The sequence below is a fragment of the Eretmochelys imbricata genome, chromosome 11, assembly GCF_965152235.1.
Source record: "Eretmochelys imbricata isolate rEreImb1 chromosome 11, rEreImb1.hap1, whole genome shotgun sequence".
Taxonomy (NCBI): domain Eukaryota; kingdom Metazoa; phylum Chordata; order Testudines; family Cheloniidae; genus Eretmochelys; species Eretmochelys imbricata.
Window position 1 is genome coordinate 13,924,976 of NC_135582.1, and position 11,763 is coordinate 13,936,738.

Consider the following 11,763-nt stretch of genomic DNA (forward strand, 5'->3'; position numbering starts at 1 on the left):
CTTTTAACTTAAAAGGGTAGTGGGCCAAGGTCATTCAAATCCATGGAAGGAACTGAGGTAGAGCCATTTCAGCCTTCTGCTAGCATTGTAGCTGGGAAATAATTAGCTGTAATTTGACTGCCAACAGATTTTCTGAAGTTTAAGAAAGATACACAACTAACAAAATAGGATAGACAGTCAGCTACCTGGAATCCACTAATCCTTGCACTTCCATAAATTTAGAAAATTGAGTCAACTACCCCTAGGCTTACCTGACAACTGTCAAAGGGCCCCATCCTATTTACCCGTGATATTGTACCTCCAGCACATACTATTCCTGTATGCCCAGGCAGCTAGTATGATGGAATCTATAGCGTCCCTCTTGCAAGGTAGATAAAAGTATGTGGGTTACTTCTCACCTTTTAAGAAAAAGAAAAAATCCACTTAGCTATCTGAACTCTCCGCAATCCTCATTCATGGTCATGAGGAGCCTAGACCCTTAAATCCATGTTGTGGCTTCATCTTTTGAAACAAAAAGTAGCTACAAAACAACCACTGAAGCAAGATACTTAAATGCTCTTGAAAGTATTCCTTTGAAAGCTAGTCCTAGAATTTTCCCAGGTAAGATTTTTATTTCTGGAGTGGTGTTTGAGACGCTATGTCAACTGGTACCACACTGTGTTCGCTTAAGTTCTTGCCCATTCCAACCACAGGTTGTCTTTCCTTTTAATGTTGGTAATGACAGCAACAAACTAAAGTATCCAGAGGGAAAGGCTGTTAGCCTGTATTTAACATGAAAAGAAAGGGAGATAGGAGGGAACGGCCTATAACCAACAGTAGGATTTAGTGACTGGCACTGGTTAGAGAGATCAGTTATTGACTGCAGAATGGTAGGCAAATTACTAAAAGTCTCCCCTGCCCTCCCTCAACACATGAGAATTTCCCCACTTGGGGAAGTTCTTTGAGATCCTCACAAAGTGTGCTATGTAGATGATTATACTGTGAGGGATGGAAGGCTTTCTAATGACTTAAATCAAGCATGCTTGGGTAAAGGGCACCAGCCATAGCAGAGTCAGTGTAGAGAACCGTACTAGTAAGAATCCTGAGAATGTTTTTTTAACATTAGCTTTAACAAAATGTTTAAATCTATAGTAATAAGATTAGCCATCTTATCATGAAGTATTCTAGCCTTAGTAATTGCAAATTATCCATCAAGTGCCTCCTCTACACTAGAGTTAGTAATTGTTACCACAATTACTGTTTAGTTTTGATGAAGCCAGTGTTCCTATTGCATTATGAAAGGTTATTGGAGCCCTCTAGTGGGCAGGACAGCTCTGGAAACTAAGATAGCTAGCAGCTTCAGTTTTGCAGTAACAAACAGGAAGTGCAAGAAACTTTTAAAGTGTTGCATCATAGCTATTGTTTTTGCAAATCTTTATCACTGTCAGTTATCAGATGGAGATAAGCAAATGAGCCAAATCCCTGTATTAAAGTGACCACCACAAATGATAACAAATGTACTTTAATTCATTAGGTGTAATTTACAAGTGATTGAATTTAAACAATTAGTAGTTTAATCTGAATTGCAGAACTCAAACTGCAGTACACTACACATTCCAGTCATCCCCACTACTCAGTTATCCCCAGTATTAAGAAATAAGGCATATTTCAGGTGTGCAAGTCATGAGTGGATGCAATTCTTAGATGCCATATTTGCTCTTTAATTCTTCCACTTTCGCTATGTAAGCTTTCATTGCCTCTTCTTTGGCTATTCCTGAAATGAGAAGACATGCATCAGATGAAGACTAAAATGTTCTAGCCATATTCCCCATAGAGTACTTGTAATAGCCACTTGTTACACTTAAAGAACCAAGTTCTCCCCACTTCAGTTGTCTAGTAAGATCTATGAAAAAAGAAAAGGAGTACTTGTGGCACCTTAGAGACTAACAAATTTATTTGAGCATAAGCTTTTGTGAGCTACAGCTCACTTCATCGGATGCATTCAGTGGAAAATACAGTGAGGAGATTTATATACATAGAGAACATGAAACAATGGGCATTACCATACACAATGTAACCAGAGTGATCACTTAAGGATCAACATCCTCTACAGCAAACAGGGAAAGATTAAGAATGAGCTCTCAAAACTGGATACTCTCATTAAAAACCAACCTTCCACACAAACTTCCTAGTGGCTGGACTTTACAAAAACTAGACAAGCCATTTACAACACACACTTCGCTTCTCTACAAAAGAAAAAGGACGCTAAACTACTACATGCCACAAGGGGCCACAACCGTGGTTCCCTTAACCCACCCAGCAATATTGTTAATCTATCCAACTATATTCTTAGCCCAGCAGAATAATCTGTCCTATCTCGGGGCCTCTCCATCTGTCCCTCCACCCCCACGAACATGATACAGGTCTGTGGTGACCTAGAATCTTATTTTTGACGCCTCCAACTCAAGGAATATTTCCAACACACCTCTGAACATACTAACCTACAGAGAGCTTCCTACCAAGACTACAAAAAGAAGGATTCTGGGTGGACTCCTCCTGAAGGTCAAAACAGACTGGACTCCTACATAGAGTGCTTCCGCCGACGTGCACGGCCTGAAATTGTGGAAAAGCTGCATCACTTGCCCCATAACCTCAGCCGTGCAGAACACAATGCTATCCACAGCCTCAGAAACAACTCTGACATCATAATCAAAAAGGCTGACAAAGGAGGTGCTGTTGTCATCATGAATAGGTCGGAATATGAACAAGAGGCTGCTAGGCAGCTCTCCAACACCACTTTCTACAAGCCATTACCCTCTGAACCTACTGAGGGTTACCAAAAGAAACTACAGCATTTGCTCAAGAAACTCCCTGAAAAAGCACAAGAACAAATCCGCACAGACACACCCCTGGAACCCCGACCTGGGATATTCTATCTGCTATCCAAGATCCATAAACCTGGAAATCCTGGATGCCCCATCATCTCAGGCATTGGCACTCTGACAGCAGGATTGTCTGGCTATGTAGACTCCCTCCTCAGGCCCTACGCCACCAGCACTCCCAGCTCTCTTTGAGACACCACTGACTTCCTGAGGAAACTACAATCCATCGGTGATCTTCCTGAAAACACCACCCTGGCCACTATGAATGTAGAAACCCTCTACGCCAACATTCCACACAAAGATGGACTACAAGCCATCAGGAACAGTATCCCTGATAATGTCACGGCAAACCTGGCAGCTGAACTTTGTGACTTTGTCCTCACCCAGAACTATTTCACATTTGGGGACAACGTATACCTTCAAACCAGTGGCACTGCTATGGGTACCTGCATGGCCCTACAGTATGCCAACATTTTTATGGCTGACTTAGAACAATGCTTCCTCAGCTCTTGTCCCCTAATGCCCCTACTCGTGCTACATTGATGACATCTTCATCATCTGGACCCATGGAAAAGAAGCCCTTGAGGAATTCCACCATGATTTCAACAATTTCCATCCCACCATCAACCTCAGCCTGGACCAGTCCACACAAGAGATCCACTTCCTGGACACTACTGTGCTAATAAGCGATGGTCACATAACCACCACCCTATACCGGAAACCTACTGGCCGCTATTCCTACCTACATGCCTCCAGCTTTCATCCAGACCACACCACATGATCCATTGTCTACAGCCAAGCTCTACGATACAACCGCATTTGCTCCAACCCCTCAGACAGAGGCAAACACCTACAAGATCTCTATCAAGCATTCTTACAACTACAGTTCCCACCTGCTGAAGTGAAGAAACAGATTGACAGAGCCAGAAGAGTACCCAGAAGTCACCTACTACAGGACAGGCCCAACAAAGAAAATAACAGAACGCCACTAGCCATCACCTTCAGCCCCCAACTAAAACCTCTCCATTGCATCATCAAGGATCTACAACCTATCCTGAAGGATGACCCAACACTCTCAGATCTTGGAGACAGGCCAGTCCTTGCTTACAGACAGTCCCCCAACCTGAAGCAAATACTCACCAGCAACCACACAACAGAACCACTAACCCAGGAACCTAGTTGGCAACAGGCTTTGTTGCAAGGATGTGTCCACATATCTATTCAGGGGACACCATCATGGGGCCTAATCACATCAGCCACACTATCAGAGGCTCGGTAACCTGCACATCTACCAATGTGATATATGCCCCTCTGCCATGTACATTGGTCTAACTGGACAGTCTCTATGTAAAAGAATAAATGGACACAAATCAGACGTCAAGAATTATAACATTCAAAAACCAGTTGGAGAACACTTCAATCTCTCTGGTCACTCGATTACAGACCTAAAAGTGGCAATAATTTAACAAAAAAACTTCAAAAACAGACTCCAATGAGAGACTGCTGAATTGGAATTAATTTGCAAACTGGATACAATTAACTTAGGCTTGAATAGAGACTGGCAGTGGATGGGTCATTACACAAAGTAAAACTATCCCCCCCTCCCCCACTGTTCCTCAGACGTTCTTGTCAACTGCTGGAAATGGCCCACCTTGATCATCACTACAAAAGGTTCCCCCCACCCCCGCTCTCCTGCTGGTAATAGCTCATCTTACCTGATCACTCTCATTACAGTGAGTATGGTAACACCCATTGTTTCATGTTCTCTATGTATATAAATCTCCCCACCGTATTTTCTACTGAATGCATCTGATGAAGTGAGCTGTAGCTCATGAAAGCTTATGCTCAGATAAATTGGTTAGTCTCTAAGGCGCCACAAGTACTCCTTTTCTTTTTGCAAATACAGACTAACATGGCTGCTACTCTGAAACCTGTTAGTAAGATCTATTTTGCACTAGAAACCTTTGGCAAACCACTTTAAAACAGCTGGAGGATACACAGCTGCTTCCTGGAAGCTCCTTAGTGCCAATCACTTTGTGTTAACTGAAGTGAATTGTGAAGTTACAGGGCTGGTGAGCAAGCCTCATACTGCAGTAGAGTAGTAAGAACTCAATTGGAACAGTAAAATATTACCAAGCAGTCAGAACACTTTGAGTATGCCATAGCATCATGAGATTCGTGGAGGCTGTAACCCATTCATTGCAAGCAATTCCGGGGAGACATTCTAATTTGCATGCCATAGCACAGTCAATGAATGAAAGTGGGCCACCCACCTTAGAGTTATAGCTGCAATTCCTCCTAGGGATTCATTTGTTTGTCCAGCCTTTGTGATGTAACTTTTAAACTGATGCTCAACTACTTGGCTATTTAGTAGCAGCAGCCTAAATGCTCACAAAATTAAAAAATATTACACTCTTGATCTAGTGCAGTGGTTTTTAACCTGTGGTCTTCAGAGCTGCGTGGGCCCACATAGTATGTTTAAGATTTCCAAAGGGGTCCATACCTCAATTTGAGATAAGGGTCTGCAAATGACCCTTAAAGATTGAAAGCCACTGATCTAGTGAGAACATATTATTCATAAGGTTAGCTCTATAGGCACAACTGTGATGGGGTAACCCCTGCACAACAGGAGTTGCTCCCTATGACAACTTGCTTGTGTCACCCATTCTGTACCTTGCCCTTTTCCAAGCAGCAATTACCTGCCTTTCCCCCTTCACGTTCTCCCTTCCCTGACCCCCCAAACAAAAGGGCCATAGGGTTAGAAGTGGAGTTGCTTCTCTTTCCCACCAAGTTGGCCCCAAGCAACATCAGCTGTAATTCCTTGCATCATAGGAAGTGTAGGCTGGCCTCTTTCCTGACAGGGCCTGCATACTACTTCCAGGTGACAGGACTTTCCCCAGCAGGGGTTGGGTTTAAAACAAAGCAGCTGCAGGACAGGCAATATTTTAAAAGACCCTTAAAAGTTTCACACATGTAGAAGTGGGATTTACATTCTTGGTTGGACAGTTTACAACATTTTTGTTGGTTATAATTTGGTATTGCATGTGATTTGGTGTTGCCTTCTAGAGAAGGAGCCTACATTCCTTTCAGGATTCCCCCGGAAGGTACTTTGACAAAGCATGCAGCTTTGTTCAGTCACAAGCCAGTTTACTGTGTCTAAAAGACATCTTAATGCCAAGTTACAATTCCTTGCTATGTGACTAGGTGGCATGCAGTCAAGTTGTAAGGAAGTTAAGAGGGACACTCCAGGCTGTTGGATCTATATTAGACCTGCTCTGATTTGTTTGCAGGGGCATCTGTCATTCTTTCCGCAAATGACCGTTGAACAATGACTTGATGAGACACAAGCTTACTCTCCAAGACAACATTTGGATATAGTGCAGATAATAGCAATATACCTACCCCTCGCTGTGTTAGGAGAGGGTGGCTCAAAGCAGTTTGCTTTTTAGGTACATTGCTACCTTAGTCTTGGACTTCACATCTGTGAAGTGATTAGGTGAGCTGAGGTCCCAGCGATAATCCCTCTTGATTGGAAGAGGAATTTAGTTAATGCAATGGAACACAGAAACTGCATCAACATTATTAATGAGGGGAAGAATGATCCAGTCGTTTGGGTGCTAGCCTGGCACTTGGCAGACCAAGATCAATTTCTTGCCTAAGGTTACACAAGAAGTCTGTTGCAGAGCAAGTCAGTCTGTGCCTCACTTCTCCATATGCAGAGAGGGCTAACAGTACTTCCCCACCTCAGAAGGATGGGAGAGGAAAGGTTAAAGACTGAAGTGCTCAGATACTATGATAATGGCTATATAAAGATCTAAAATAGATGTGTATAAATAACCTGGGGCACTTTTGTAGTTAGGTATTGATTTGAACAGTTCAATGCCAGTTCAGAAGTACCACATTAGAAGTGTTAAGTCTGCTGTCCTACAGTGTTAACTATCCATTAATTATATCAGAGTATATAGGTAAGTGAGCCTGAACCTGCCAGCAGCAACTACTAATTGTCTTGGACATGTAGTCACAGAAGACTTCTACTCATTCATTAAGTAGCGAGAGTATTAGGATTTGTGACCAACCCTGCTGTTTTCATGTCATCTTTAATAAAGGACTTACCTTTTAATACATTCCAGGCATCCCACTTCGCTTTGCCTTTGAAGTCAAGAAAGCCAGGGCGCTCTAGAGGAGACAATATTAGCCATAGAAGAGTCAGTGGATACAAACCACACTGTTGGGAATCTCTCATGTCCTTTCAGGAGATTGCTCTAGATGTGGTGGTTCTGTGTCACAATGGTCTCTCATTTCAGACATTAAACTTCCTGAATTAGCTCTTTCTAGGCTACACTCTATTTTGTTCAGAAGCTGGAGAAAGCCGGTTATAACTTTCTAGCGTTAACAGAACTCCACACTGTCATCTCTACTAAGTTTATTATCTATTGTTGGTGAGAACTCAAGTTTACTATGACTCAATTTAAACTTCAGTTTACTTTGTGCACTTGACAGCACTGCCAGTTTTCCTGTTTGGATGGGCACTTCATACAGTAACAGGGGAAAACACATTAGTAGGACAGCAGTTGTAAAACCAAAGTAGGCATGAAGCTCAAGGGCAGCTGAAGTTAAAAAAAAAGTTTGAAGGTTTGTTCAACTTAAAGTTGGTGTCCCTTCAATAATAAGATATGGTTGACCTCTACAACCTAGGTAACCTTAAGGCTTCTTAGGAATGAGTCACAGAGTACTAGAGTTTTCTGCTACATCTTGGTTAATTCTGTTAAGTTAAGGGTATCAGCAGAGGTGCTCAACTGTAACTCAGTCTTAAGAGATGTGAAAGATATTGTAGCCAAAGAGATGGCATAATACACAAGAGAAAGGTGATATGAAACCTCCTCCCAGTCTCAAGAATAACTTCCAGCTTTTGGTCTTCTCAAAAGAGTCAAAGTTCTCAGCGTTCCCAATTAAATTTAATATGTAGTCATGGGTAAGTGCTATGAGACCAGTGGCTAGATGTAGAGGCAGAGCATTAGCCTTGTGCTGGCCTTGCAGCAGTGGAGTGACCTATAGCATAGTTGGTAGTTCCACCCCTGTAACAAAATGGGAAACTAGGTTATTGCTCCACATGTGCCTGTTCCAGAAGTAAGCTATGAACGGATGTATGATTTTTAGTGGTGTTATTGTGAAGCAAGTTAATGGCATGCCATGACACTTCAAGACCACTAATTTGACTCTGAACAATTTTGCATTCCATGCTGTTCCAGAAGCCTAAGCTTAGAGCCTAGCTAGTTTTCTTTTCACCTCTGCTCCTTTGCAGAGTCAGGCCTACAGTGTAGTGTAAGTTTGTCTATACAAAAAAGTCTGTGTGCGTGTTTAACAAATCTACAGTGTGCCAACTCCAGGCAACTTGGAACCAAACCCATGTCTGATGGGCCTCACCACTAACTGAGTCAGTACGCCAGTGCTTCAGCTGGCATTTTTCCATTTCTAGATTTAACTCACTTCAGATGTTATGCAAGACCACTAAGATTGTTTGCACCATTCGACTGGGAAACTATGAAAGTTTGCCTCTTAAGATAAGTGAAGCAGTGGAACAGGCTTAGCACTGTACCTCATCTGTGGGTGGACTTGTTTCTCTTCCAAATCCCATAGCCAGCTCTGATTGAAGTTTCTCTTGTTTCAGTACACACCTGCTTTTTTCATGGCTTCAGCTGCCTTTGGTTTTCTTTAAAATAGTACTATTTAGGCCTTACCTACACTGTTTTTATACCAGTCCAGTTATGTAAATGCAGATGCCCACTGTATGCTGCAATTTACCCCGGTAAACTAAACTAGTTCAAGCCCCATTTCCACAGATGCAGCATCTACATCAGTGCAATTCTCCTAGTCTAGATAGCCTCTTGGTCACAGCTGCCCAAAAGCTGAAAATTAATGCTATTTCATACAGCAGCTATATAAAGGATGCAGGATTCTTAGGGTTTTCTATATTCACAAGTTGCACTGATATAACCTCAGCTAGTGCACCTTCTGTGTTTTAGCTGGTATTTGTTCAAAACTGGTTATCAGTTCAGTTAATGCCTGTAGATTTAGAGAAGTATGCTAAGTATAGACCAGATTTAAAATCAAAGTAATGTCATTAAATTGCACTAGTCTAAACCAAATTAGTGAAAAACCTTTAATCATATCATTACGACTTGTACTTGGCCTTAAAAGATCAGAAAAAAGTTTACTTGCTTTTCACCTATTAGTCTGGCACTAGCAGTAGGGTAGCTACATTGATTTTCCCTACATCAGTCTACTAGGGGCAGCTATTTTAAGGTTTGAGAATAAGGACAATTGGTTATTTGCTTAGGGAGGCATTTACATAGCTATCAGTACCCTATTTATTTTAATGAGGTGTTGGTTAATCTAGTGCAATACAATTTACTGGCCAAATACATCTACATACAGAGGATTGAAACAGTATTGCTCCAGCATATAAAAATGGGAGGACCCAAGGTCAAGAGTAGTTAAGAATGCCAAGTAGAAAAAGTACAAAATAAAGAGAATTGAATGCAGGGTAAGAACACACAATTATTTTTATATTGTTTAAGCAGCTCTCAGCTGAATAGTAGAGGGTTGGGTCAATTTGGTACATTTATATGTAAAGGTTATGCCAAAGCAGCAGGACGCCCAAACTTTCAGAAACCCACTCTTTGCCCACACCATAGAGACTTTGCCTCAAAAAAGCAGCAGTGTAGTTGTTTACGGTCAGTGATTTGAGAGCTAGAGGTCAAGGTCATGTTGCATTACACACTGCTCAGCTTCACTACTTAAGAGTAATTTACAGCAAGATGGACATCTAAAGCCATTAGCAGCCACTTAAAGTGAGCACTTATTTTCTCTTTATTGAAAATTAATGCTTATGAGCACTTCTTATTCCTCAAGCCTAGAACTCCTTTCCATTACATACCTGTGTTTATATCTCCAACTGTAGCTTGTTTGAAGTAACTGTAGATGTACAGCATTTCTTCATCTGTTGGTTGAGATTTCAGTTGCTTAACTTCTTCAGCAGCTTTATCAAACTCAGCCTAAATGAAAAGGTCATAAAAAAAGTCTACGTTGGTTTTCACTCTTGCCAGTAGATATTAGTTTAAATCTTGAACTGACAAATGTATGGTCTGCTTGAAGATGACAAAGTAGCAGGAAGGACACAAAAATTAAAGTTGAAACCAAGTATCATGACTGGAGTTTACATGAAGGTATGACACAAGAGATTATAAACATTACATTGTATGTAGACAGAAATGCTAATAATTGTAACACATTAAAAGTCAATTGAACTGTGTTACTAATCAGTAGTTTCAACTCTCCCCTGTGTTACATCAGTTTGTGCCCTGTAGGATGAGTGAAAGTCTGCTATTGTGGAAGCAGCAGCAGGATCAGAGATGTTTGCTATAAATATTGCATGGGAAAAGAAGTTGGGAAATCTGCAGTGAAGATTTGGTAGAAAGGAAGCCTTGAACACAGCCCTCAAATGTTAAGTATTCCCACCCCTTCACTCCCCCAATTAAGAAAGTTCACTTTGTGATTCTGAGATTATATAGTCAGACAGTTGGCACTTAACATTTTGGCTGGTAATTACCAGCCATTTCCCACCCCAACCCCATCCAAGTGAATGACCTCTCCCCTGTATATTCTCTCCACCCCCATTCGTTTATTGTCTCAACATGTTACACAGCGGATGTTTATGCAAGCATTTTATGTGCCACTTTTGTGGCAGTGAAGTGCTATCCCTTATTTTATAGGGCTGCACATGCACGCACAAACTGAAAGTAGTTGCTAGCTTGCTAAAGAGTACGAGGACATGCCAACTCCACAACTTGTGTCCTAGTTGTTACCAAGCCAACATATCCAAGAGGTCTGATAAGAGAACAGTCTTCTTTCCCTTCACCAGCCCACTGGCTTCAGCAGTGCTTCGTTCAATTACACTGGTGTGAATCTTGATAATCAGGCTACTTGTTCACCATGGCACCTTCACACCAGGCCCTTACTAGCCCCATGGGCAGCAGACTGAGTCTCCGCTACCACCCAGGACGCCCTTATGCGACCCTGTGCATCCATGCAAACGCCTCTCCCTTTGTAAGGCTAATACCACCCCCCATAACTACTTGTAATGGCAGCACTACACAGGCCTCGGGTTACTAGGAGATGGAGAAACAAGAAGGATGCCGCAGACGTGCCCTACGCCGCTTATAACCGCTGCGCTGGGCATGCGGCCCTCCCCAGGGTAGCTCTCAACCCAGTTTCAGAGCGGGGGCCTGCCCTGCACAACCCCACGGCCGCCTGCAGCCCCAGGCCTTAGCGCTGCAGCGGCTTGGGGGGGGCGGGGAGGGGGAAGCGGCAACTCCCACTTTGCGGGCTCCAGCCCCAGCAGGAGCAGATGGCGGCGGGAGCCCAGCTCGGGCGGGGAGGCCCAGGCTGGCTCCCTGGGCGAAAGGAGAAGCCGCCTGGGTTCAGGTCTCTCTCTCACAGGGAGCGGGAGCAAGAAGCCTCCGGGAGAAGGGCGGAAAAGGGGAAGGGGGGGGGGAAGGAGTCGCTACCGTCGAGCCAGAGCCGCCCCCTCAGCCTGGGGCGAGGGGAAGAAAAATGGAGGGGCTCCCAGCTACAGGAGGCGAGACCAGGCGAGTGAAGCGACCCCCCCCCCGCTGAGGGGATGGGAACGTGGGGGGAGGGAATGTGAACGGGCCGCTCCCCGCCCCATAGCGCCTCCCCCCAGCGCGGGCTCCCGGTACCTGAGACATAGCAGCGGTCGGGAGCAGCGAGTTGTCGTGCGGCTGATTCAGTGGCTCACGCCCCCGGGCATCTGCAGTTCCGCCTTCCCCCACAGACCCACCCCTTCAGCCATCACCAGAGCGACCGCCGCCCAATCCTCTCG

At 43.6% G+C, this 11,763-nt stretch overlaps 1 protein-coding gene across 1 annotated transcript; it reads right to left on the bottom strand.

Annotated features, from left to right (window-relative positions):
• Nucleotides 1-1,485: 1,485 nt before the first annotated feature.
• Nucleotides 1,486-11,752, bottom strand: DBI (diazepam binding inhibitor, acyl-CoA binding protein). The gene is made up of 4 exons (XM_077829707.1): nucleotides 11,621-11,752; nucleotides 9,799-9,916; nucleotides 6,975-7,037; nucleotides 1,486-1,753 (listed from the first exon to the last, which is right to left on the bottom strand). Exons 1-4 carry the CDS (start codon nucleotides 11,627-11,629, stop codon nucleotides 1,680-1,682), a joined length of 264 nt encoding a protein of 87 aa, XP_077685833.1. The 5' UTR covers nucleotides 11,630-11,752; the 3' UTR covers nucleotides 1,486-1,679.
• Nucleotides 11,753-11,763: the final 11 nt, after the last annotated feature.

Bases quoted from the DNA above. Each gene is read 5' to 3' on its own strand.
- DBI (XM_077829707.1), bottom strand. The intron at 7,038-9,798 runs GTATGTAATGGA...TGTCTCCTCTAG, and splicing joins AGTTGGAGATATAAACACAG to AGCGCCCTGGCTTTCTTGAC. The intron at 1,754-6,974 runs GTAAGTCCTTTA...TTCTCATTTCAG, and splicing joins TGCCTGGAATGTATTAAAAG to GAATAGCCAAAGAAGAGGCA.